The sequence below is a fragment of the Pantherophis guttatus genome, chromosome 14 (assembly GCF_059756535.1).
Source record: "Pantherophis guttatus breed Tessera chromosome 14, ASM5975653v1, whole genome shotgun sequence".
Lineage (NCBI taxonomy): Eukaryota > Metazoa > Chordata > Lepidosauria > Squamata > Colubridae > Pantherophis > Pantherophis guttatus.
Window position 1 is genome coordinate 20259432 of NC_142076.1, and position 27949 is coordinate 20287380.

Consider the following 27949-nt stretch of genomic DNA (forward strand, 5'->3'; position numbering starts at 1 on the left):
TCTGTGGGCGTGGCTTGGTGGGCGTGGCAGGGGAAGGATACTGCAAAATCTCCATTCCCACCCCACTCCAGGGGAAGGATACTGCAAAATCCCCACTCCCACCCCATTCCAGGGGAAGGATATTGCAAAATCTCCATTCTCACCCCATTCCAGGGGAAGGATACTGCAAAATCCCCATTCCCTCCCCACTCCAGGGGAAGGATACTGCAAAATCCCCATTCCCTCCCCACTCTTGGGGGAAGAATATCACAAAATCTCCCATTCCCTCCCCACTCCTGGGGGAAGTATATTGCAAAATCTCCATTCCCACCCCGCTCTGGGGCCAGCCAGAGGTGGTATTTACCCGTTCTCTGAACTACTCAAAATTTCTGCTACCGGTTCTCCAGAACCTGTGAGAACCTGCTGGATTTCACCCCTGATTTATATTGTTCGCTGTTAGTGGCTTTTATCATTTGTCTGGTGGGTTGTACCTAGTCCTTCCACAAGGTGGCAGCACCTGTCTGCGTTTTCCATGGACAAAGGAGAACTCTCCATTGAAAATCAGGTAGAATTAGCATACAGGTATTCCTCAATTTACGACCGTTTCTTTATGAAAAAAACCCCACACACTCATTTCTCACACTTGCGACCGCTGATCACGTGATCAAAATTCAGACGCTTGGCAGCTGGCTCGTATTTATGACGGTCGCAGCCTCCCGGGGGGAGGGGGGTTGCGTGATTCCGTTTTGCGACTTCCCGACAAGCAAAGTCAAAGGGGAAGCAGGATCCACTTAACAACCATCTTACTAACTTAACAACTGCGGGGATTCACTTAGCAACGTGCAGCAAGAGTGGTGGTACAATGGGACAAAGCTCGCTTCGCAAATGTCTGGCTTAGCGTCAAGTCATTTCGGGGCTCAGTTGTGGTCGTAAATCGAGGACTACCTGTAAATTCCTCCATCGGGCTTTCAGATGTGGACTCCTAGAATCACAGAGGAGGAAGGGACCTTAGAGGTCTTCTAGTCCAACCCACTGCCCTTCCTGGGTGTCAAGCCTCTACTCACAAGCTAGGTTAGTTCTTATGATTTAGAACGGAGTAACAGTTGGAAGGAACCTTTTGGCAACTTGAAGACGTGTGGACTTCAACTCCCAGAATTCCCCAGGAAGCAGAGAAAGCAATAAGTGGTCAAAAAAACAACGAGAAGAGCTTCAAGTAATTAATTAGCCAACAAATTCTTTTATTGAAAGCACAGAGAAGACACAGGCCACAGGCACTCTGGGGCAGTGATCAGGTTTAATTCCCTGAGAATATTAATCATTATTTCCCTCCCACACATTTTTCTTCTTTAATATATATATATATATATATATATGTATTTATAGCGAGAGTCACATAATATATATATATATGTATGTATATGTACACTACTTTACAGAAAGCAACTTCCCAGATACTGGGATTTATAAATTACAGATAAGTGACAAACGACACAAAAATTTTTTCCATTTGTTTGTTCTTTCAAAAGATCAGGAAAAAAAACAAACATTTTTCCTTTTTTTTTTTGCTGATCCACAAGGAAAAGAAAAAACACACTTTGAAACCCACCCTTGACAAAAATCACACAGGACTCAACGTTTTTCACACACACACACAAAAAGGCACAGTAAATAACACTGTTGCAATAAAATATTTACAAACACTACCCAGTATGGGCCTTTTTGTTGTTGTTGTTGTTGGTTTTTGTTTTTTATTTTTTTATTTTTTTCGTTTGCAAGGGAAGCTTTCGCCTCTCCGTCTCTGTCTTTGGGACCTAGGAAGAAAAAAAACTCATACCGCATTTTGCAGGAGAGTTAAATTGAACTCTTGTGGTGAAAATGCTACAGCCAAATCTCCCCGGCCCAGAGACAGAGAAGTTTGCAGCGAAAGGAGACCATGTCCAATTTACCAGGGATCCCTCATTGCTTCTAACATCTTTATACTCCTTTTAAATTAATACATGAGTCATTCCTACCAACTGCAAAACGTTGAGCCTGGATGTTGCTACGATCACATCTCGATTTTACAGACCCTGATTCAACAGACTTTGGATTTAACAGACAATATCTGCATTTGGGTGGCTTCGGCAAACAACAGCTTGGTAAATCAGACCATGCGCATAGAATTTTTTTTTTTTTGTAAAGTACATGGGTATACGACATAAATATTATGAACATCGCGTAACATTCACGGGCGTGACATAACGTTGGGTTTAATGAACATTTGGCTTTTAACGGACACGGGTTCCTCCCAATTGGTCCATAAAATTAAAAGACTTACTTACAGTAAGTAAAATTAAATATGACTTAAATTACTTACTTAAATATTAATTCAGGTGGGGCCCTATGTCGTGAGCCAACATCTTGTGCTTTCCTGGGAACAAACCCCATTCAACAGGGTAGGATCTCCTCCTGAGTAAACTCCACAGAGGATTGCTCATTATATATATATAAATTATATTTAGTAGAATCAAAATAATTGCATCTTCAAAGGGTCTAAAATTCTGAATCTACATAGGCTTCTGTTGTCATTCTTACCGACATTTGTGCAGCAAGACAGAACTAGGAATACAGCAAAGTGAGTGTTTGCAATAGATAGATAGATAGATAGATAGATGATAGATAGATAGATACACGGTATATAAGAGGGAGGGCGGGAGAGGGAGAGATAGGAGAGAGAGAAAGATACACAGAGAAAGAGAGAGAGACAGAGATGACAGAGAAAGAGAGATGGAGGATGGGAGGAAGGGAGGGAGTGGGAGAGATAGGAGAGAGAGAAAGATGAGAGAGAGAGATACTGAGAGAGATGAGAGAGAGAGAGAGAGACAGATAGGAATTGAGGATTTCTGGAGCTGTAGCCTTCCAATCTGCTATCAACTCCTTGCTTACATTTGGTATTGAATATTGATTTAATTAAATTAAATCAGAATTAAATGCAACTACGCAACTACGGGTGCATTCCATAGTTCTGGACTTAGGTGCAGTTTTGCAATCCTTTGCCTGTTTACTCGTAAGAAGCCCACCAAAGCTTCTGTAAAGGCGATCGTTGAAGAGACCAGCTCTAAATGAATTTAGGGGAGAAAAAAAAAATACCTCTCAGAGGAAAGTCTACAGACAGCACGAGGGAAAGGAACAAAAACACACACAGAGCAAATCAGCAAAAAAAAACTTGTTTCCTATGTAAACCTTCATCTGAAAAATTACGCGGAGCCTGAAAAAGCAGGAAAGGGGTGGGGCGGGGGGAAAAGGTATGCAAAAAAGAGGAAAAACGATAGCCAATGGCCAAAAGTAGCTTTTTCTTCAAGGGGACGTCTGCTAGCTATGTTAGATTCCCACTCCAATAGTTCCCAGCCAGAAAAATGATTGGAACTGGAGTGCCACAAAGCTAAAGGATCCCAGCTGAAAAAGATCAGGTTTGAGGTGGGAGGCGGGTATGTGGAAAAATCTGCAAAATGGCATCTTGGCTTTGATTACAATGCTGTGGAACGCCATCTTGTAGATGTTGGTAGCCTTAAACAGCCCAAACCACTATACAACCAGGCTAAGCGTTAGTCCGGTGTTTCTCAAAACTGGGCAACTTTAAGACGGGTGGACTTCAACTCCTCAAATTCCCCAAAGTTACGATGGGTGGACTTCAGCTCCCGGAATTCCCCAACCAGCATGCTTTAAGACGCGTGGACTTCGATTCCCAGAATTCCCCACCACCTAGCATGGTTTAAGCCCCATGGACTTCAGCTCCCAGAATTCCCCAGCCAGTACGCTTTACATGGAAGGTGGCTGGGGAATTCTGGGAATTGAAATCCACCCGTCTTAAAAGTTACGAGTTTGAGAAACGCTTACTGGACTTTTCTTTCAACCAGTTAAAAGGGGGCAATCCCATACCTGCTTAGCATCTGCCACAATACGTGGTTTTAAAAGTGCTTAAGATTTGGCAGGTTGCACAGTGTGTTTTGGGCTTTTCACGGCTCGTGAGAAATGGAGGGGGGTGGGATGGGCAGGGAAAGGATGCACCTCTCAAAATATTCTGGAGAAGGGCTGACTTTTTTCTGCAAAGAAACCTGCAGAGTTGCCTCTTCAGCAGGTGGCAGATAGGAAAGATCTTCTTAAACACAACCAGCCTTGAAGCTCTTACAACAACTATATCACAATTGTTCTTGCATCGGGAGCTTCTAAAATATTTATACCCTGATAGTCACCGGGAGACGGACGCAGCGAGGACCACAAGACCACACAGCAGCCGGTGGAAACAGACACATACATACACTGTGAACTAACCACAGTAATTAGGAGCTCATTGCTTCACAGCAAACGAAGGGCGCACGCATACAGACACGATCATAAAAAAAATACGGGTCCCGGAAGCTCTTCGGATACCGGAGAACTCGGGACGAGGTTAAAGGGACGTCGAGATCTTTAGTACACGACGTCGGGAGGACACCAAGGCGTATCCGGGTAGAGCAAGCAATGGATGGAGCGAAACCTAGAAGAAGAAGAAGAAGAAAAAATACGGGTGTTGGGAGGAACGTCAAAGAAGGACACAGCCAGATCAGTATCAGCGTACACTTGTGATCTAAATTGTAACGTCTTGGGGGGGGATGGGATTCCTTTGTGCGACCTTCTGATGAGCAACGCCAACGTGGAAGCCAGGTTCACTTAAGGACCGCCTTACTAGCTTAACAAAGGCAGCAAGGAAGGTCGCAAAAGGGGGCAAAGCTCCCTTAACAACCGTCTTGCTTAGCCATGGAAATTTTGGGCTCGGTTGCGGTTGTTAAGTTGAGGACTGCCTGTGTGGTGTGAAAGGCCACTGCAAATACCTGCGGATGCCCAACAGGTTGCAAAACTAAATCTCACAATTTGGAAGTAAATCCTTTGAAGCCAGAGGGACTTCTGACAAAATCTATCTTTCTATCTATCTATCTATCTATCTATCTATCTATCTATCTATCTATCTATCTACAGTATCTTCTATCTATCTTCTATCATCTATCTATCATCCATCGATCTATCATCTATTATTTATCATCTGTCTATCAATCATCTGTCTATCATTTATCTTTCATCTGTCTATCTATCTATCATCTATCTATCTGTCTATCTGTCTGTCTCTGTCTGTCTGTCTATCTATCTATCTATCTATCTATCATCTATCTATCTACAGTATCTTCTATCTATCATCTATCATCTACCTATCATCTATCGATCTATCATCTATCTATTATTTATCTATCATCTGTCTATCTATTATTTATCTATCATTTGTCTATCTATCATCTGTCTATCAATCTATCTATCTATCATCTGTCTGTCTGTCTATCTATCTATCTATCTATCATCTATCTATCTATCTATCTATCTATCTATCTATCTATCCCTCCCTCCCTCCCTCCCTCCCTCCCTCCCTCCCTCCATCATCCATATCTATCTATCTATCTATCTATCTATCTATCTATCTATCTATCTATCTATCTATCTATCTATCTATCTATCATCTATCTATCATCTATCTATCTATCTATCTATCTATCTATCTATCTATCTATCTATCTATCTATCTATCTATCTATCTATCTGCAAAGATTAGGGGGGTGGAAATATCGTTGATTTTCCTTTCTGTCATTCTAACCTCTTTCCTTCATACAGTGTAAATTTCAGCTAAATCAGACGACAAACAGATGTGATTCTTACCTGGAAGGATCTTCCTCCACCGAGAAAGCCCCCTTCATATGGATGGAATTCCTCTTGTTTTCAAACATCCCATAACTCAAAGTGACCTTGGGAAAAAGTGAAAAAAAATTGCAAGACTGAGCTACAAAGGCAGCAAAGAGGCGCTCCTTTTTAAAACAGTTGTTGGAATTGAGTATATCTAGTTTAATGAAAAGAAGGACTACGGGTGACATGAGAGCAGTCTTCCAATATCTCAGGGGCTGCCCCAAAGAAGAGGGAGTCAATCTCTTCTCCAAAGCACCTGAGGGCAGGACAAGAAGCAATGGGTGGAAACTAATCAAGGAGAGAAGATACTTGTAGAACTAAGGAGAAATTTCCTGACAGTGAGAACAATTAACCAGTGGAACAACTTGCCTCCAGAAGTTATGGGTGCTCCACCACTGGAGATTTTTAAGAAGAGACCAGATAGCCACTATCTGAAATGGGATAGGTCTCTTGCCGGAGTAGGGGGTTGGACTAGAAGACGTCCAAGGTCCCTTCCAACCCAAAATATCAATTCATTAGAACATTTATTTGTGTGTGGGGGTGGGGAGAGATGAGGATCTCCTGGCCAACTTTGTAGCCTTCCTCCCAGGATGATTTCAGCTAGGGTAAATTTGACCCAGATTCCCAACCTCTGAACATCTGCATTTTTAAAGCTTTGTTTCTGGGCCTGGGTGACTTAAATCCTTTAGCGTTTTTACCTGCTTATGGATCTCGGATTTGGGCACTTGATGGAGATTCTCGAGATGCGAGTGGAAAAGATTACTTCGGATCAGTTTCACCCCCAGGACAGATTCTATGATGTACCCAATGGTGCAATCATCAGGGAGACGAATCTTTTCCGCGGTGCTCATGAAGTGCCCACCGCTGGAGAGGGAGAGAGAGAAAAGGACGAGAATTGGAGAAGAGTCAGAAAAAATAGGTTTTATTATTATTCCGCCTGTTCCCCATTTGAAAACCCAAAAACTCTAACATTAAAAGCCCTCACGTTTATATCTGTGTATGTGTAAGTGCGAACACAATTCGTTAATGTGGTTTTTCAACTTGGTGGGAATCTCAGGTGTCGCATTCAGCCGCGACTTGCTAAGCACAATTGGGTCTCCTAAGAGGTTAAACCCAGAGCATAGGGAAATTTGGAAAATTAAGGGGGAAACTTGCTAAAACTTTGGTGTCCCAGGAAGCACCTTGCTTTATACTTTTAAGAAACGGCCTTCCACATCAAAGATGCTAAAAAGTAGCCCATAAATATTATGGAGTTTGATCTGTAAGCCACCATTGAAATGTGTCAGGGATGATTGATATGCATACCTTGCTTATTTTTAATCCTCCAGCTTCCATATTGCAACTACTCTGCATTACTATTAATCTTCTCATCGTTCCTATCACCCATTTCCTCCCACTTATGACTGCATGACTGTAACTTGTTGCTGTATCCTTACAATTTATACTGATTGTTTCCTAGTATGATTCGATTGCTTATTTGTACTCTATGACTATCATTAAGTGTTGTACCTTATGATTCTTGACGAATGTATCTTGTCTTTTTATGTACACTGAGAACATGTGCACCAAAAACAAATTCCTTGTGTGTCCAATCATACTTGGCCAATAAAGAATTCTATTCTACTTTACACTCAACCAAAAGTAGTCTCTTACCTGGCCCAAGGGGTCATCTTCAGTGCCAGACCACGACTGATGCAGAAACCAGCACCACCAGTGGCAAACCAGAAGTGGACCGGATGCTGTGGGATGAGAAGAATCAAGAGATGAAGACTCAAGAAGGGTCTTCTTTGACACAGAAGAGCACATGGAGTCAAAGCTTTGGCCAACATCCCAGAGATAGTTGGGACCTAGAGAGAGAATCCCATCCAAGGTCTTCTCCAAGAAATGGGTGACCAGGAGAGTCCCTTCCTTCAGAAGATGCGCATGGACAACCCCGAATGTTCACCACCAAGTCCCCTCATTCTCCTTGTTGGCTTACCATCTTGTTCTCGCTGATTCTCTCGGTGGCCTGGATGGGCCTGTCCAGACTGGGTTTTCCAATGTAGATATCCTGCGTGTGAGCATAGCTGGAGAGCAATTTGACCAACATCCGGACATTCACGTAATTATCATCGTCCACGTGGCAAAACCACCTAATGCAAGGATGAAAACAAGACTGGATTAGGTCAGGAACCAGGGAATTCAAAGATGCTTAAATCACTGATCTCTGATCTATTAGGACACCAACTCAAGAACTTTAGCCTTTAAGCATTTTAACTGACCCTCAGTGGGCAGGATCACCATATTCAAGGAGAATATGTCCTTCAAGAAGGACAAAGGAGAAGAATTCAGTCCTCCATTTAAGTGTTGAACTTGCGTGGATCAAGGGGATGTCCTACACCTGAACTATCTTCCCTTCCAGAAGAAGGGTATCCAGATCCTACAGCTTTGGAAACCACGGCTTTGAATCTCCCTCCCCAACCACCCTCTTCTCTGCTCTTACTTTCGTCCGGATTCGATGAACTTGTCGTATTCCACCGCCATCTTGCAGGATAAGGCTTGGCGACTGTGCGCAGAAGAACAATTGGTGTTGATGACGTTTCCTAAAGAGAGACAAGGGGGGAAAAAATATTCAATTGACTTAAAAGACAAAGTTACTACAACTGTATTCAAAAATCCGTAACATGAGAAGGATCTTCATTAGGCCCAGCAAAGGGGATGCTTTTCAAACGTTTTGCATCCTCTTTGAGGACATTGTGGTGTTCCTCAAAACAGTGATGTCCAACTATGGATATTTTTCCCGCCTACGGACCCATTTGGTTTATGATGTTCTCCATTATCCTGCATCTATCAATCCATCTTGACCATCTAGATCTCAGCTAGGGGTTTGATCCAGCCCTGTGATCAAGTTCCTCATCCCTGGATCAGAACCCTACAAGATCACTTCAAGTTCTCATACTGTATTGAGCTTATTAGCTCAATATTCAGGCACGGGACATCCTGCTGAAAATTTCAGGCTGTAAGTAGGAAAGTTCAACCAGAAGGTGGGTGGAGAAACATGCAACCATCACACCTGTCCAAGGATTTTGATACCTTTAGAGTCACACTTCCCTTGAGGAATTGGGAATATCTCCCAATTCCTCAAAACCAGAAGATGACTTGAGTAACCAACAAGAAAACCATCCTTGATAGTAGACCCAAAGTTGCTTTGCCAAAAGGCAACTGGACTTTCTTGATTTCTTCCTTGAACACTTTTCACTTCTCATCTGAAGGAGCTTCTTGGATGAGAAGCAAAAGAAGAAAAAAAACCCAATAAAGTTCAGTTGCCTTTGATAAAGCACCTTTGGGACAACCATGACCTGGATGGTGGAGAATCTCCATGTCTTTATAGTAGCTAAAGCTTCAAGCTGATTCCCGGAATATTTCCTCCCCAAAGGAGCAACCTTCTGCAGATGTTTAACTATTGGCCAAGACAAACTCAGATGCATTGTCTTCTTGTTGACCAAATGGAAGTCCCTTTGTTCCCAGCCTTAACTCAGCCAAGTGTTAACTCAGAAAGGAAAAACGTGGGAAGTGGAACAGAAAACTGGATCTTTCCCAGCCCCCTTTTAACAGGGGGAGAAGTCCTTGTCCCGCTTATTCATGCCAATCTTTTCTCATCATTTGCCACCTGCTACTCCTTTGGCTGTCTGGAGGGGAATCAATTGAAGGCATGAATAGAGCCCATTAGCATCAGAAGAATAGGAGGGCCTGGGAGGAGGAGAGGCGGGGAGGGGAGGGGGGGTCTCATTAAACACTCACTGAGTAAGTATCCACCTTCTCCCCTCATCCCCTCGGGAAAGTTAATCGCCACATTCCCTCGGATTCCCACCATTAGGGTCTGTAAGAAAGGGGCATTTTCGACACCTGCCCAAAGAGGAAATCCATCAACTCACCCATTCTCTGCTTGAGTTCTTGGTCTTCGCCATCGGTGAAGATGTAGGTCTAAAAAGGAGGGGAGGGGAGGGGAAAATATTTAGGAATGTGCTGCTTTCAATCATGTCAAGCCGACGACGTATTAGGGCATCGAGGGTTACAAATCTAAGATTGCATTCATTCAAATCCCCCATGCAAATTGCAGCCGTTTGATGGAGATTTGCATAAGCATTCTGTTGCATAAATCATGGCTTGAAGCTTATAGAGCGGGGTGCAAACCAGGCTTGGGATGTTTTTGGGTAAACGTTGTTTTAAGCCAAGCTGTTTTGGTGCCTCTGCCCCCCACCCCCACCCCTCCCACTGTAAGCGTTCGGGTCACCAGGTTGAGTTCGCTGATATTTCAGGGAGATCTCAAGTTTTTGCACAAAGGCCCAGGAGAAGTTTTGGGGAAAAAAAGATAAAAGTGGAAAATAAACCCAGCCTGGAGCACAAGCTTCATTTGCATTGCAAAGAGATTATTGATTAAACACTTCAAAAAGCCAGGGAAGGTCAGGAGAAAAAAATGAAGAGGTGGGTGCCTTCGCCAGGTGACTGTTCACCTGTCCATCTGTTGCCTTTGGAATATTGCATTGAGGATTTGCATTAATTGGGGGATTCGGGCACGGCACACCTGCTGTGGTTCCCCCAACCCTTCCAAGGCCTGCCTGCTTCCCCACCTTCTGGGTTCATCTGTCCATTAAGCTGCTGTGATCACACCACAAATCCAGGGGTTGCCAACTCTGGTCTTCACCCTCCACCCACACCTGCCCCTTAGGCCCTGCTGATAACGGGTGGCAGCACCACCCCTCCTTGCCTGGAAGTGGTTCGCCTCCAACGGCCACCTGAACAGAAGCCAAAACGGGCGAAGGCCGCCCCGCCCTGCCATCTCCACCACCTGCCTGGCTGCACTTTCTTATTGACAGAGGGAGGGAGGGAGGGCCTGGCATCTGCTGCCTGTCTGGGAGGGCTGGCAGCCTGGGGGGTGGTGGTGGTGGGGGTGGCAAGGAGTGGGGATTGTTCAGGATCTGGTTGGGAGAGATGAGAGGAAGGAAGGAAGGAAGGAAGGAAGGAAGGAAGGAAGGAAGGAAGGAAGGAAGGAAGGAAGGAAGGAAGGAAGGAAGGAAGGAGAAAAAGAGAGAAAGAAAGAAGGAAGGAAGGAGAAAAAGAAAGAAAAAGAAGGAAGGAAGGAGAAAAAGATAAAAGGAAGGAAGGAAGGATGGATGGAAGGAGAAAAAGAAAGAAAAGGAAGGAAGGAAAAAGGAAAAGGAATGAAAGAACAAGAAAAAGGAAGGAATGAAGGAGAAAAAGAGAAAGAAAAGGAAGGAAGGGAAGAAGGGAAGAAAAGGGAAGGAAGGAAGGACAGAAGGAATGGGGAGGGAGGGAGGAAGAAAAAGAAAAAGAAGGAAGGAGAAAAAGAAAAAGAAGAAGGAAGGAAGGAAAAAGGAAAAGGAATGAAAGAAGGAGAAAAAAGGAAGGAAGGATAAAAAGAGAAAAAGAAAGGAAGGAGAAAAAGAGAAAGAAAAGGAAGGAGGGGAAGAAGGGAAGAAAAGGGAAGGAAGGAAGGACAGAAGGAACGGGGAGGGAGGGAGGAAGAAAAAGAAAAAGAAGGAAGAAGAAAAAGAAAAAAGAAAAAGGAAGGAAGGAAGAAGGAAAAGGAAGGAAGGAAGGAAGGAAGGAAGGAAGGAAGAAAGAAAGAAAGAAAAAGAAAGAAAGAAAGAAAGAAAGAAAGAAAGAGAGAGAGAGAGAGAGAGAGAGAGAGAGAAAGAAAGAAAGAAAGAAAGAAAGTTAAGTTGCTCTCTCTAACTTGGTCCATGGGGTATTCTTCCACCCACCCACCCACCCCTCGTTCCCATTCCATTTAAAGAACAAAAAAAAAAAAAGTTTTCCGCCAAAGGAAGCTGAAGGGATTTTGAACAATAGTCCTGCAGCCAACTTAAGGCAAGAGGGGAGGCTGGAACTTGCTCTCAATTAGCATACAGCTGGATTGGTTAACCAGAGGGAGGCCAGGGATGTTTGGGAAGGGTGTCTACAGCCAAAAACTTGGTTTAATCGCCCGAGACAAAGAGCAAAGAAACAGGGGAGACTCACAGAGTAGGAAAACAAAAGAGAAGTCCCTCCCCTCCTCCTCCTCCTCTCTTCCCCCCCCCCCCCGCCCATCCTGGCCCTTTGTAAAAGACCCTCAATGCCCCGTCAAGACTTCGTCCCTGCAGATTCAGAGGTCAACCCCTATGATTTATAACGTGTCTTTCCATTAAACAAAAAAAACAACCCCATAAGTATGTGCAGGAAAAGAAACACAGAAAAGTTTATTGTCCTACAAACCGAGATAATTGTGCTGCGCCACCGTCTTGAAATAAACCATAAAACTAAACATAAACCATCGTTTGCGTGTTTGAAAGAAATTGCAAAGTCAGCAAATTTTGCACCCGGTGTCCAGCCAGGGGACAAGTAGCAGTAACCTCTCTTTACCTCTCTGGCCACAAACGGTTGCATCCTCCCCTCCCAACATTTATGCCTCCCGGTTGATCCCTGGCATTTTTCAGAGAAGCAGCTGGGGTATAAAGAAAATAAAACTTTTTTATTAAAAAAAAACTCAATAACAACCATGGCAGGCATGTGGATGAAGGCCTGGTTCATCCCCGCCTTCGTTCCATCTTCGCTTTTTTTGGCCAGGTAAGGTAAGCCATGAAGGTTCAGGTTAAGTCCTCAGCAGGACTACCCCTGGCTACAAAACTCCAGAAGGCAGCCAAACTCCTTGGCTCCCCTTGTGGCCATCTGGAGTTTTGCGTCTAAGTCCAGTAGACCTAGTCAAGGATTAATAGCAATAACAATTGCACTTAGATTTATATACCGCTTCACAGTGCTTTCCAGCCCTCTCTACGCAGTTTACAGAGTCAGCCTCTTGCCCCCCAACAATCTGGGTCCACATTTTACCCACCTCGGGAAGGATGGAAGGCTGAGTCAACCTTGAGCCTGGTGAGATTCGAACTGCCAAATTGCAGGCAGCCGGCAGGCAGCAGAAGTAGCCTGCAGTACTGCATTCTGACCACTGCGCCACCATGGCCCTTCCTTCCTTTCTTCCTTCCTTCCTTCCTTTCTTCCCTCCCTCCCTCCCTCCCTCCCTCCCTTCCTTCCTTCCGTCCTTCCCACTTAGCACTTAGACTTATATACCGCTTTACAGTGCTTTTACAGCCCTCTCTAAGCGGTTTACAGAGTCAGCCTCTTGCCCCCAACAATCTGGGTCCTCATTTGACCCACCTCGGGAAGGATGGAAGGCTGAGTCCACCTTGAGCCTGGTGAGATTCGAACTGTCGAACTGCAGCTAGCAGTCAGCTGACGTGGCCTGCAGTACTGCACTCTAACCACTGTGCCACCTCGGCTCTTTAAACCGCCTTCCTGGTTATTTCAGCGTTTCTCGAAGGAAGCAACCGGGGTTTAAGGGCAAGAGGAGGACCAGGATGTCACTGGAATCGTGGCCGGCCTGCTAACCAGAAAAGGCCAGATCTGCTGAAAACCCTTGAACGGGAATTTCATAAAAAAAAAGAAAGGAAAGGAAAGAGGGGGAGGGAAAAACCCATCATATTTACTAGATTAGATCAGGCCTGCCATCGCTAGCAACTCCGCACCCAAAAATAGCCTTGTGCTCATCCACCTCCTGCTAAAAATAACCCAAAGGGAGACCATTATATTTTCATTTGATTAATGCCCAGGCTGCTTATCCGGAAGATGCCAAGAATCAAGCCAACGCCTCTTCTTGGAAGCAGGAGAAGCCCAGCTGAGCTGCTCCGACAGGAAGAGAACCCCGCCTTGGCAAGAGGCCTCCAGAAAACTGGACTTCCCTCCCCAGAAACTCTGAAGGTCCTGAAATGATGGAACTGCCCAGAAACTTCCCCTTTTGAGGAGACGCATGATGGTGACAATCGGAACTTGTCTCTAGAAGTTGTGAAGGTTTTTCTAAAGAAGAGATTAGACAACCATTTGTCTGAAATGGTGTAGGGTCTCCTGCTTGAGCAGTGGGCTGGACTAGAAGACCTCCAAGGTCCCTTCCAACTCTGCTATTCTGTTATTCTCCACATGTGTACCAAGATGCTACACCAGAGTCAACCCTTGGTCAACCTCTGTCAGGCACTGAAGACCAGATGCCGGTGAAGATTCAATGAAACTGCTTTATTGCTAAAAGCCTCCGCGCAGGAATCTTCTCAACTTAACAGTAGACACGTGCTCGGAATTAGATAGGGTTCAAGGGCACTCAAAGTGGCCGGACTTAGTTCGCTTGTGGCTACTCGGGGATTCTAGGCCGATTCCTCTTTTAACTCCACCCTCAGCTTCTGCCACTCCTTCTCCTACACCATCCATCTTCTGTAGATCTTCCAACGCTGTTTGGAAGAGCAACGGTGTCAGCACTTTAAGCTGCATTTACTCTAGTGCTGACATAAGAAGGAGAAGCGGAGGCGTCTGGAAAGGGACGTTTGACTTTTCACCTACTTATTTTCCCTGGAGATAATATCCCCTAGGAGATGGGATGGGAGGGGGGAAATTCCTTTGAGCTGGAGCAGTAGATTAGGGGTAGAATGACTTGGAAGATGGCCAATGAGTGCAGGGGAGTGGGGAATGGAAAGGGAGGGTTTTGGGTCTGTGTTGGCTTTGATGGAGTCGGATTTTAGAATGTCTTGCTTAATAAATAGGAGTTTTCCTTCAAAGACTTCGTTTGAAATGCAATTTATTTGAGACGACCTCGAAACCTGACAGACGGTGTCCCACCAAACAGGGTCAGTTCCCTTTTAAGCAAGGCGACTTTCCCATGTGGAACTTGCGGTCTCCCGCTGAAGTTCTCCCCCCCGTTCCAGAGATACCACCAGACATGGCCGCTCTTGCTTCCTTGTCTCTGTCAAAGACGAAGGGGAAACCTTGCAAATCAAAGGAGGGGAAAAGACGGTTTCTCTGCCTAGCTTGACTTTGGAGCCTTCATTGTCCAAGCATCCCAGCTTGGGGGATAGACAGGAAACCGCATTGTTTCCAAAAGGCTGCATTTGAAAGAAACACAGGATGTATGGAGTCCTGGAGAACAATAGCCGAGTCCCATCAGAAAACAACCCAGCCGGTCTCGCCAGGTCAGAGTTTTGGGAAGGGGGATCCAGGATCCCCCAGAAAACAGACCACGAGATGGTCCTTCAGTTGGGGAGGCCCCCATCGGTGGTCAGTGGGAGTTCTCTTCTCTTTACCCTAATTTCCCCCGTGCTTTCGTGACTCATTTCCCCTTCCTGTTCACCCAAAAGGAGCCCTGTAAAATGCAAAAAAAAAAAAAAATGCCAACTTTCTCCAAGTTGTTGGGTTAGGGCATCCTAGAAAGAGCCAACCGGTTGGGTCCTGGGGGGGGGAAGAGAGGCCTCCCCACCTTTCCTGCCGGTGCCCTTGGCAGGAACCTCTCTGGAAAACGGCCCTTTCGAGGGCACAAGATTGCAGAGTTTTGCATCAAACGCAACACCCACAGAGAAACACATACATCACGTCTGCTGACCTTTGCACCAACAGCAATCTGATTTTTTTTTAAGGAACTGTAATAAAGGCTGGTGAGACAATTAACCCCTTGTCTTCCTTCAGAACTTTGCAAGTTGGTCTTCTTGGAGGAAAAAAATGGAGCCAAGAAACCTCCTGTTTTAGCAAGTTTTCTCCGGCTTTGCTAACCTGGTTTGTTGGTTTGTTTTTAAACCTGGGTTCTTATTCTCCTCCGTCTGCCGGATGCCCTGGTTTATTATGACCTTCAACTGATCTGCTCAACTCAAGGAGACCTTCTCCCCTTCTCTTAAGGCAGTGTTTCTCAACCTTGGTAGCTTGAAGATGGGTGGACTTCAACTCCCAGAATCCCCCAGCCTGGGGGATTCTGGGAGTTGAAGTCCGCCCATCTTCAAGCTTCCAAGGTTGAGAAACACTGTCTTAAGGGCTTCTGGAGTTATAGAAAATAATTTGGGGTCTCTGAATGAAGCTCTTCGGAAGAACGGAGCAACCCAGCGGAAACGGGTCATAGGAAGAAATATCCGTTTATCCATTTCACATTTATGTACAAGAAAGAAACCCAGGCGGTCCTTGACGTACGAGAGCTCGTTTAGTGACCAGTTACAGCGGTGCTGGGAAAAAAGGATCGTTTTTCACACTTACGACCGTTGTTGCAGCATCCCTAACAGTCACCATAACCCCCCCCCTTCAAATCTTTGCAAAGGCAGGAGACTTTGGCTCTTCCCACACCCCACCCCCAAAATCCAGCTGAAGCCATAGCCAAATGACCCAAACTACTCGGCCGGCACTGCCAAGGCAGCCAGCTGAGTCCTCCACCTGTGTTTGGAGTATAAACAGTAAGCCAAGCCGTGTTTACACTGTACACAGAAGCCATCGGGGGTGGGGTGGGGTTTAAGGGGGGGGGTGCGTGCCGCAGACTGCACTGCGGCACGCACCCCAGCCTGCCTGCCTGCCTCTGCCTGTCTGCTCCAGGGTAGATATTCTAGCCAAGGGGCGGGAAAAATTGGGCGTTGGAATGCGCTGGTCTGAAAACAATGCCCCCCCTCCACAACCCCCCCACAAGAAGGAGAAAAAAAACCCAAGAGATCCTGCAAGAAAGCGGCTCGCAAATCCGGAACTGAAGGGACAAAAGGATTGGTTTCTTATTTTTATTTATTTTTATTTTTTATTTATTTTTTATATGCCGCCCTTCTCCGGAGACTCAGGGCGGCTTACAGTGCGTTAAGCAATAGCCTTCATCCTTTTGTATATTTATACAAAGTCAGCTTATTGCCCCCACAAACCGGGTCCTCATTTTACCCACCTTAGAAAGGATGGAAGGCTGAGTCAACCTTGAGTCTGGTGAGAATTGAACTCGCAGTAATTGCAGGCAGCTGGATGTTAAATGCTGCCTTAGTAGGAGGCATTAACCTCCTACGCCACTCAGGCTCCTTATGATGAGGCCAAGTCCGTTTGCCACCCCCCCCTCCGACCTATGTATGAAGGAGCCTATGTCAAACATTCACGCCAGTAGAGTCCTTCGGAGCTCAAGCTGCTAGTCCTCATGTTTCGGGAAGAGGCTGCAGCCCCCAAAGAGGTTGCTAAGCAAGCATGTCCCTGATTTCACAGCCCCCCCCCTTTTTTTTTGCCAGGATTGTTAAGCGAACCATTGAATTGTGCCGGAAGGGAAGGGAGGGGAAGGGAAGGGAAGGGAAGGGAAGGGAAGGAAAGGGAAGGGAAGGGAAGGGAAGGGAAGGGAAGGAAAGGGAAGGGAAGGGAAGGGAAGGGAAGGGAAGGAAAGGAAAGGAAAGGAAAGGAAAGAGAAGGGAAGGGAAGGGAAGGGAAGGGAAGGGAAGGGAAGGGAAGGGAAGGGAAGAGAAGGGAAGGGAAGGGAAGGGAAGGGAAGGGAAGGGAAGGGAAGGGAAGGAAAGGGAAGGGAAGGGAAGGGAAGGGAAGGGAAGGGAAGGAAAGGAAAGGAAAGGAAAGAGAAGGGAAGGGAAGGGAAGGGAAGGGAAGGGAAGGGAAGGGAAGGGAAGGGAAGAGAAGGGAAGGGAAGGGAAGGGAAGGGAAGGGAAGGGAAGGGAAGGGAAGGGAAGGGAAGGGAGGGGAAGGGAAGGGAAGAGAAGGGAAGGGAAGGGAAGGGAAGGGAAGGAAAGGGAAGGGAAGGGAAGGGAAGGGAAGGGAAGGGAAGGAAAGGAAAGGAAAGGAAAGGAAAGAGAAGGGAAGGGAAGGGAAGGGAAGGGAAGGGAAGGGAAGGGAAGGGAAGGGAAGGGAAGAGAAGGGAAGGGAAGGGAAGGGAAGGGAAGATAAAAGTGGGAGAAAGATAGATGAAAGAAGAAGGAAGAAGGAAGGAATAAAGGCAGGAAAAGAAAGAAGGAAAAAGAAAGAGAGAGAGAAAGGAAAAGAAAAGAAAAGGGGAGAGAAAGTGTGAGAGAGAGGAAGGAAGGAAGGAAGGAAGGAAGGAAGGAAGGAAGGAAGGAAGGAAGGAAGGAAGGAAGGAAGGAAGAAGGAAGGAATTTCTATTTGGAGACACTTTAAGGAGCAAATCTGAACTTTCCAGGGATGTAAGTGTGCTCATTTTTTAAAAGTTTGCTTTGCTCTTCTCTAAGGAGAAAAGCAAACACTTGGCCCATCCCACTTGGATCCTTTTGAGAGGCTTCATCATCCCCAAGAAATGTTTTTGCAGAACTTCATCATGGGCATTTTGGTGGCAAGCGCCTCTGCCAGCTCAGGTCATGGCATAGCCCAGCCCTGGCTGCAGAAACGCCTGGCCACCCACCACCTTCCTTGGGAAGGAAGGACCTCCTGGCTCTCGGCTCCTAATGCCAGGAGGAGGATCGGTTTTCTTGTGTGATCCTGTTGGGGCAAAGTTTTCACCGCATCAGGAATTTGGCAAGGGAGCTTCCCGCCACTTTCCTGGTTCGCCCCGGTTCCTCTCTCTGGCTGGCCAAGTTTTTAAGCTCTGAATTAGCTGTCAGAAGTTATTTCTCCATGATGGAGGAGGAGGAGGAGGAGGAGGAAGGAGGAGGACTGTTGGGGTTTTTAGTCCTCTCTGAGCTTGGCTGTTTTCTTGCAGAACTTTCATTACCTAACTAGGGAACATCATCAGTACTAGAAGGGAGTGGGGTTTGCAGGGAGGAAGAGGAGGAGGAGGAGGAGGAGGAGGAGGAGGAGAAGGAGGAGGAGGAGGAGGAGGAGGAGGAGGAGGAGGAGGAGGAGGAGGAGGAGGAGGAGGAGGAGGAAAGGAAACCATCCTCTCCCTGTTTTTAGACAGGGAGGAGATGGATGGATGCATAGATAGATAGATAGATAGATAGATAGATAGATAGATAGATAGATAGATAGATAGATAGATATGATAGACAAACAGACAGACAGACAGACAGACATAGACATAGACATAGACATAGACATAGACATAGACATAGATATAGGGATGGATGGATGGATGGATAATCAATAGACAATAAATACAGAGATATAGATACATAAAGAGTTGGTTGGTTGGATGGATGGAGAAATAGAACGATATAGGTTCTATCTACCAGAATCTCCATCACTAAGCAAATCTGCTCTTAAGAGAGTCAGCCTGATTTTACACCCTTTTTTGTTATGCTTGTTAAGTGAATCCAGCTACATTTTTTTTAAAAAATCCTCTTGCAAACTCCTCTAAAAAGTTCAAGATTTTCAGGTCTGCCTTTCCATCCTTACTATCCCTGTTATCATCCCTATCATCATCATCATCATCAACCTGACTTTTCTAAACGTCACAGTATTCAAATTCTAAAATGCCAATGCCACTATCCAAACAGGCCTGGGATTAAATAATAATAATAATAAAATAATAATAGCACCCGGAGGTAGAGTGGATCTTCCTGTCTAACCTATCAATTCAACTCCTCAAGATATCTTGAAAGATACCCGCCATCGGCCTTTCCTTCTTAGAAGGAAAACCTTTTCTTTTCTGTCAACTTGACCAAAGATTTTTTTGTGCCACCAGTCTTCTTCCTCGTCTGCTGGCTGATTTTGCGGTTTTGCAGAACTGCTCCCTGCAGAGACTTCTGCCTAACAGCTCAAGCTTCAACCACAGGAAGGAAGAACGTAAGCTGAGGTTCCACTTCTTGTAATAACTAACTGTTTTCGAAGCGCTCGGAGCAACCGAAAAGGAAGATAACTTTTAAAAGACTTAAACAGGAAAGGTTGCAGCACAGACAATGCATTTTTTTTGCCTCGAGCCCAAAGCCCATCTGGCTTTGCACACCTTGCAAACTGCAAATGCTGTTAGCTGCTCTGACCATCCCTCATCTCGACATCTGCTAAGTAACTTAACACAGCACACGTTTTTCTTTCATGCCTACTTGTGGACCAAAGGAAGGAAACTCTGGCTAATTTCACCCATTCAGCACAAAAACACGGGCTCATCCCACCCTCCGCCATCCCAGTCTCAAGTCTGCACATAAAACACTCGGTGTTTGTTCTGAATGGTTGCAATGGGGAATCCTGGTGAAACTAGCAAGGTTTGCTTGATGCTGGTTAGTTTCTCCAGAAGGATCAAAAAAGAGGCTGCATTCCCACATTTGGAATTGCTTAAGCCACGATTTTCTTTGTGGTTTGCAGAACAAGTCATAGGGACAATCCAAGGTTTAGGAAGCCCAATTCCAGTTGGCCTGATGAAGCAAAACAAATGAAGCATGAGATAATCGATTAAGGATGTGCGGTCCAGGTGGAAAACTGTGTTAACCTAAAAGGGCAAGCTATTTAATATTTAACCATCAAATAAGGATGACTCCTGCCTGGTAATGATCTGTGCCTTAAAAGAAGGGGAGGAAAGATTGATTTACCAGGGTGGGTGGGTGGGGGGAATTTCAGGGAAGACGATACCCGTCACAGATGGCAGCGCCTCGGGAATTTCCAAAGCGCCTCAAAAATCTCCACCTTCTCAGTCTGAAAAGACCCAAAAGAGGAAGAACTGAGATAAAAAAAAACAGAAGCTCAGCTCGACGAGAAGGAGTTCTTTTGATGCTTAACTGCAGGCCCTTTGCAAAATGCAGCAGAGGTCAAAAGTTTTGAGTCTTGTTTGGCAATCTTTGAACTGGCTGGAGATGATGCTTTTCCTGAACGCGGATGGGGGCACGGAGCACGCTTCTGCTTCCCCAAAATTGGCCACAGGCTGGGCAGCGTTCAGATGTTCTTAACCCATGGATTTTGGGGGATCCGTGAAAAAGTGACCTGCGACTTTCATCCACACACACACACACCCCAGTGCTGAGAGAAACATCTGGATCTGGTTTCTCAACCTGGGACACTGAAAGATGGAGGGGAGGGAAGAACTCCCAGAATTCCCCACCCAGCTATGTTTGTTAAGACTTCAACAAGCATATCTGGCTGGGGAATTCTGGGCTTAGATTAGAGTTGGAAGGGACCTTGTAGGTCATCTAGTCCAACCCACCCACCCACCTACCCAGGCAGGAGATCCTGCCTACATCATTTCTGACAAATGCCAGTCCAGTCTGGGAATTGAAATACATCCGTCTTCCAGTTATCCGGGGTTGAGAAACACTGTGTTAGAGGAAAAATCAAAACCAGATAGGGGAAAAAACTCAGCCTCTCATTGATGGGCGCAGGTAAGGGGCCTGGAGAGAGAGAATGAAAGATCCCAGCTTCATTAAAGCAAGAGCCTTGGTGGCGCAGCAGACTAAAGTGCTGTTGAGTAGCACCAGCTGCCTGCAATTACTGCGAGTTCAAATCTCACCAGGCTCAAGGTTTGACTCAGCCTTCCATCCTTCCGAGGTAGGTAAATTGAGGACCTGGATTGCGGAGGCAATAAGCTGACTTTGTATGAAAAAGAACACCGCTTGGGGGGGGGGCAAAGCCCTACTAAGCAGGTATATACAAAAGTATGAAGGCTATTGCTTAACGCGTTGTAAGCCGCCCTGAGTCTCCGGAGAAGGGCGGCATATAAATCGAACCAATCAATCAATCAATCAATCAATCAATCAATCAATCAATCTCTCCCTCCCACCCCACTGCTATCATCCACACAATGGTTGTAGCGCTTTATGATTCTTAAATGCTTTTTCCAAAGAATTTCTTCCATCAAGGAGAGATGTTGTTTTGGAAAGTCACTAAGTAGGTTTGTGTGTTTACACACACCGGTGTGTGTCTTTTGGGGGGGGGGGAAGCTACAAGGGAACAATCCTTGTGCGCCAACCTTGCATTTAGCTGGCAACTCCAGTTTTTGCAGAAAGTTGCATCCTTCCAGCCAACCGCAAAGTAATAAAGGACACCGTTGAATAGATTAACACCACCTAGGAGGATATGAGTATAAGAGGGGGGAAGTGATGTTCATAGCAAATGAGCTGAGGGGGAATTCGCTAAGGATGAGGACAGCATCCTCAGGATGAGAAGAGACAGGTTGACTGACCGACCCACAATTGTGAGCCCCACGTTCCTGTTAACGAGAAACGTTTGCCCCATTTTACGACCTCGCCGGCCCCCAGTTGTTAAGCGAATCGGTAGTTACGAAGTGAACCTGGCTTCTCCATTGACTTTTCCCCTCGGGAGGTCACAAAAAGACATGGCAACGGTCACAACTGTGAGCCAGTGGCCAAGCATCTGAATTTTGATCACGGCGGGGAGGGGGGGGAAAGAGGTCGTAACAGCGGAGGTCGCAACTGTGGAAAAAAGGTTCCTTTTTTTCAGTCCCGTTGTAACTTCGAACGGTCCCTAAATGAAGTGTTGTAAGTCGAGGACTACCTGCAAATGCTATTTTGGGGGGCGGGCGGGGGACGGGCAGGGGGAGGGCTCAGGAAGAGGATAGGCTGAAGCTGGGGAAAAGGCCCTCAAAAACAGAAATGCAGAGGGGGTTTCAGCCCCCCCCCTCCTGCTTGCCCCATAAGCGAGATATTTCAGAACAAGAGATTTCGGTGGGTCCCGTCTGCTCTCTGGTCCACCCAGCCCCTCATCTCTATGCAACCTGACCTGGATCCTGCTAACTCCAGCTTGCCTCCCCCCACCACCCCTCCTCAACGCCCCCCACCCCGGCGTTTTCCCACGGCCGAAGTACCACACAAGCGGCAGCCGGGGACTCTTTCCTCGGCCCCCGAGAGAAAAGAGGCTTTGTTAGCCTGCCTAGGGAGACAGCGTGAGAGCTGAGCCGCCAAGCGCTGGGAAGCCCAAAGGACAAACGAGGTGGAACAAACTCTCTTTTCCCCTCCTCCTCCCCCCAAAAAACCGAGGCCGAATGGCTGGGAAAAAAGGGGGAGCCGTTCCCAAGATGGGGGCCTGTTGCTCCCTCCTAGAGAACCGCAGCAGCTGGCCATCCAAATTTCAGCTTTTTCCTCCAACTGGGCCTGCAGAATGCAAAGTTTCCGCAAGTCTACCAATCCGATCAGGTGTGAGACGGCTCTAAATCTACAGACGTTGATGGGAGGGCCCAGCAACGTCTCCAGGCCGGCCCCTTCTAGGTATGTACGACCGCCATTCTCAATCCCTCCCCATTATGGGGCCTGTAGTCCTACCACTCTGCAAAGGAGAAAGCTCAGTAAAGATGTCTATACTTCTAGGAGCATCTCCGCTTCTTCAAACTGCGCTCCCTTCTAGCACTGATGATGTTACTTAGTTGGGTTATGAAACGTCTGGAAGGAAACCACCAAGCTCGGAGAGCCCCAGGGACCCCACAGTCGTCCTCCTTCTTCCTCCCTTCTTCCTTTAGCAATTAAGCTAAAGCTGCTTAATTGCTTAATTTACAAGACTTTAAGACTCGATAAATGCTGAAAAGTAAAAGCAAGGATGGCAGTGGAAGAGTTAAGCTAACTCTGCAAATCCCACCTCCTTCTAGCACTGATGATGTTACCTAGTTGGGTCATGAAATGTCTGGAAGAAACCACTAAACTCAGAGAGCACCAAGGAGCCTACAATCTTCTTCCTCCTCCTCCTCCGCTCCACAAACCCTTCTAGCACTGATGTTACCTAGTGTGGTAGTGAAAGGTTTACAAGAAAGCCACCAAATTCAGAGAACACAAGGGCCCCACTATCATTGTCGTTCTCCTCCTCCTCCTCCTCCTCATCTCTGCAAATCCCACCTCCTTCTAGCACTGATGATGTTCCCTAGTTGGGTCATGAAATGTCTGGAAGAAAAACACTAAGCTCAGAGAGAACCAAGGACCCCCATAGTTCTCCTTCTCCTCTTCCTCCTCCACGCTGTACATCCTCCTCCTTTCTAACATGATGATGTTACCTATCTGGATAATGAAACGTCTGCCAAGAAGCCACCAAGCATCCCACAGGAAAGAGACTGTGGGCCAACATCTCTTTCTTCCTTTGTGAGAGGTTACAAGAAGGCCCAGAATTGCTTTACATCTCTGTGGATGAAGGCCGGAGAAAGGTAAATCAAAAGGGTGCTTAGAAGTTACCCTCCTTTTCGCCCTAAACCAGGCTGAGAACTTTTTTTTTCTTCTTCTTTGAAGTTAAAGGCCAGACTTCCACTTTCTAATTTGACAAGCTCAAAGGCCATTTCATGGTCCCCCAGCACTGTCTCCTTGGAGGGGGGGAAGGAGGGGCCGGGGGGGGGCAGGATGAATAAAAACAGGCAACTCAAGACAAAAGGAGAATTTGTAATTCTGATGGCTGGGATCCCGAGGTAACCTGGTTTTAAACAATTCAAGCAACTCCCTAAAGCTCAGGCCACAAAGGGGGAGGGGTGCTGCCATTCCCCACTCTTATTGTTCCTCTGCATTTTATATTGTTGGGGGGGGGGTTTGGGATGTGGGGGAAGAAATACTATTATTCTGATTCTCCTTCCTTAGAGAAACCAGCAACGCTCTTTTTAACAGTCTTGCCACGACGACCACATTTTTCTTGGGAATAAAATAAAAAGGACAAACTGGAAAAGGGGGGCAGATTTGACATCAGTTTGTAAGGATTTTTTTAAAAAATAAAATGAATTGCTTATGTTTACGACTTTGTTTCTCAAAGGAAAAATTCAAGCACAAAAAAAAAAACTGGAGCAAAACTTTATAAAAACGAATAAAAGAGCCATATTTTGAAATAACGGGCCATCCTTTAAAATGAAGGTCACTGCATCTTTAGCTGATGTTTGCTAAAAAAAAATTGTGGGGGGGAAAGGATTTATTACCCTCTGTTCCTGCTTATAAATCTCTTTGGAACATGCCATTCCCTGCAAATACAACTTTGCAAAAGTGCAGTGAATTTTTTAGCCTCTTTATCAGAGTTGGGAAGCGATAAAAATTCAGCTGATTCAGATCCAGAGTTCAGTCTGAGCCTGAACATCTGTTCAACCTGCACAGCGCAAACGGACAAACATTAATGCACACCTGTGCCGGTGTGTTGTTTGTTTGTGTGGGCAACCCTTAGAGAACCAGAGTTGTTGAAGCGAGGACAGTTCACGAAACATGCCAGGTTTTGCTTAGTTTGGGGGGGGGGTCAGGTGTCGCACGAACTTTAAACAACGGCAGTCGATAGACTAACTCTTAGCTAAACAAACCATAGTTTAGCCCGTGGTGGGAATGTGGTTTTTAAGGTCAGGAGAAAAACCAATCCAGAGATGATTAGATTTCACCCTTTCTGGGGTTCGCAAACTTGCCGTCCCCGTCCCTGTCCCCACCTCTCCCCAAAGGTCAATCCGATTCCTCTCAACCATTTTCAACAAATGATACCAATTAAAAAAAACCACGACATCACGACCCCCTCCCTTCCCCAATACCCATGGTTCACAGTTTCGGGAGGAGGAGCATGGGTTCAATTGTTGCAAGGATGGAGGAAGGGGCATCAGACCAAGTCAAAAAAGTCAAAAACTGTGTGACAATAGAGTGACTTCCTAGGATTTCTCGAACACAATGTAAACAGGGTCCATCTGTTTTGTCATGGCCTTTTACGCAAGGGTGAAATCCAGCAGGTTCTGACAGGTTCTGGCGAACCGGTAGCGGAAATTTTGAGTAGTTCGGAGAACCGGCAAATGCCACCTCTGGCTGGCCCCAGAGTGGGGTGGGAATGGAGATATTTTGCAATATCCTTCCTCCAGGAGTGGGGAGGGAATGGGGATTTTGCAGTATCCTTCCCCTGCCACACCCACCAAGCCACACCACGCCCACCAAGCCACGCCCACAGAACCGGTAGTAAAAAAAAATGTGGATTTCACCACTGCTTTTACGCCTCTTTTTGAGGTCCTAAATGAGATGCTGTAAGGTCTTTGGGTGTGTTTGTTTTTTAACCAGTTTAAAGCTTTGATACGAGCAGATGACGCTTATGCAGATCTACACGGAAGCCAGCTTTCCTCCATCTGCTGCTAGCAAGCCAAGCGAGACGGCCTACAATGTCACTTAAAATAGGGGAGGGGACATAACACTAGGCATAGGGAGGGTGTGAACATGCAGCCACTTTTACCAACTGTCTCCAGCAGGGAAGAAAATGAGGGGAAAGAGCTTATTCTAGAGCCTCGGAGCAGGGTTTGCCCTCCCTCCGGATACCAGTTAGTGCAGCCCCTTCCCCCCCACCACCATTGCCCAATTCATGCATTTAAAGCAGGGGTGTCAAACTCGATTTCATTGAAGGCCGCATCAGGGTTTTGTTTGACCTCAGAGTGGGGGGGTGGGGAGGGAGCTGGGGATGGCATGGCCAGGGTAGGAGTGGCCAGCTTGACATCACTCGTGACGGGGGGGGCAGCTACGGTGGCCCGAGCCAGCAAAAACGGGCTGCCCGTGAAAACGGGCTGCCAGCAAAAACGGGCTGCCAGCGAAAATGGGCTGCCAGCGAAAACGGGCTGCCAGCGAAAACGGGCTGCCAGCGAGAATAGGCTGCCAGCGAAAACGGGCTCTTGAGCTCCGTTTTCGGCCGCGATGGCTTCCTGCAACCCTCTGCCAGCAAAATCGGAGCCTGGCAGAGGCAACGAGGGCCAGTCCTTTGCTGTTTCCAGGTCGGCCAGATCTAAGCATCCTGCGGACCGGATCCTGCCCAACGGGCTTTTGAGTTTGACCACCCTTGATTTAAAGGCAGCACTGCCTGCATTCATTCACACAACCCTTCAACCCCATTCCTGAATTCTAGCCCTGTTCCCACAATCAGGGGTTTAGGTTAGAGCCCTTCAGGAAAGCTCCCCGCACAGAAGAAGTCAATTCCCACCTGCAACCTTGACTTAAACCAACGGAGCATCTCCCCCTCCTCTCTTACAGGAGAACCCACCGTCCCTCCCTCCCTCCCTCCTATCTCCGCGCTCCAGAAGGCGAAGCTCAGATCCCCCACCGCCGGCCAAGAAGTCTTTACCCCGGAGACCCCTGAGCATGCACAGAGTGCAAAGCAGGAGGGCCCCCGGATTCCAACCGCCGCCAGCTGCCGCGCAAAGGGGAAAGAGAGCGGCGGGAGGCGGCAGGGGGAAGGCAGCGCGGGCCGGAGCGTGCCTCCTCACTTTCCAGTCCCGGGGGCAGAGGCGGGGCGGGCGGAGATCAAGGCGCCCAGCCTGCCTCGACTCGCCCACCCACCCGCCGCCCGCTCCCGTGGCACGGCGGGCCCTCCCTACCCATCGCTCCAGGCACCCGCGCTTTTGCGAGCGCTCGGGCTGGGGACAGAGGCGGGCAAGAGCGCCTCTGGGCTAGTGCAGAGGGCCGGCCTGTCCGGGGAAATGCCCCGAGCGCCGCTCCTTCCAGCACCTGGATAGCGGCCAGTGACAGTGGCAGTAGAGTCGGAAAGAGACCTTGGAGGTCATCTAGCCGAACCCCCTCCTCCACGCAGGAGACCTGTGCTAGGGATGGGTTCCCAAGAGGGGGGTTTCAAAGCAAGAGCCTTGGTAGTACAGTGGTTTAATGCACCCTGTTATTAACACAGCTGCCTGCAATTTCTGCAGGTTCGAATCTCGCCAAGGCTCAGGGTCGACTCAGCCTTCCATCCTTTCTAAGGTAGGTGAAATGAGGACCCAGTTTGTGGGGGCAATAAGCTGACTTTGTATAAATATACAAAAGGATGAAGGCTATTGCTTAGCGCATTGTAAGCCGCCCTGAGTCTCCGGAGAAGGGCGGCATATAAATCAAATTTGAAAAAAAAAAAAAAAAAGCAGCCGCCCCCCCCCCTCCCCAAAGGGGGACCCCCAGACCCCACTCACCATCTCCTTGTTGCGCGAGATCCAGGTGTCCAGCAGCAGCTCCAGCCGCGCCTTATGGAACTTCTTGGTGGTCTTGACGGCGATGAAAAGGTCCCGGGGCGAAATCTCTTCCCGGGCGGGGGGCGGTTGCTGCTGCTGCTGCTGCTGCTGCTCGTTGCCCCCGCCGGCTTCTCTCTTGGCCCGGCTGAGCTGGCTGAAGTAGCCGCCGAAAGAGCCCTTGGGCGGGCGAGGGTCCCGTGCGGGGGTCTCCCCGCTCCTCAAGCGGCGCAGCAGAGCCCCCTGGCCGCCCCCCAGGCTGAAGCCCTGGCCCCGCGGCGGCGGCTCCCCCATCAGCACCAGCAGGCAGGTCAGCGTGGAGCCCAGCAGCGACAGCAGCAGCTTCTGCCCGCAGCCCGTCAGCATCGCGGCGGCCGCGGAGGAAGCTCGCACTCCCCGAGGTCGTCCCGCGTCCTCGCCCGGCTCCGCCCGGCTTTTAAAACCTCCCCCCGCCCCGCCCACGGAGACAAAAGGGAAAGGGAGGGCTGGGGAGAAGGGGGGGGGTCCCCCCCCCCCACGGACTTTGGGGCTCGCCGCGGGTCTCCCACGTGGGGGTGGGGTGGGGGAGTGGAAGGAGGGAAGTGTGAAGGGAGCGGTGAAAAGAAAACAACGTTTTGTTTTTCTTTCTTTCTTTCCTCCTTCCTTCCCTCT

General features: G+C 47.5%; 1 protein-coding gene across 1 annotated transcript; it reads right to left on the reverse strand.

Moving 5' to 3' along the window:
• Window positions 1-1695: 1695 nt before the first annotated feature.
• Window positions 1696-27741, reverse strand: LFNG (LFNG O-fucosylpeptide 3-beta-N-acetylglucosaminyltransferase). The gene is made up of 8 exons (XM_060684067.2): window positions 27263-27741; window positions 9639-9687; window positions 8207-8306; window positions 7703-7856; window positions 7378-7463; window positions 6423-6588; window positions 5701-5786; window positions 1696-4495 (listed from the first exon to the last, which is right to left on the reverse strand). The coding sequence occupies exons 1-8, from the start codon at window positions 27662-27664 to the stop codon at window positions 4429-4431; spliced, it is 1110 nt and encodes a 369-aa protein (XP_060540050.2). The 5' UTR covers window positions 27665-27741; the 3' UTR covers window positions 1696-4428.
• Window positions 27742-27949: the final 208 nt, after the last annotated feature.

Coding starts and splice junctions, on each gene's coding strand:
- LFNG (XM_060684067.2), bottom strand. CDS start 27,664: ATGCTGACGGGCTGCGGGCAGAAGCTGCTGCTGTCGCTGCTGGGCTCC. Junction 9,688..27,262: donor TCTCGCGCAACAAGGAGATG/GTGAGTGGGGTC, acceptor CCTCCTTTTTAG/ACCTACATCTTCACCGATGG. Junction 7,464..7,702: donor GAATCAGCGAGAACAAGATG/GTAAGCCAACAA, acceptor CTCATCCCACAG/CATCCGGTCCACTTCTGGTT.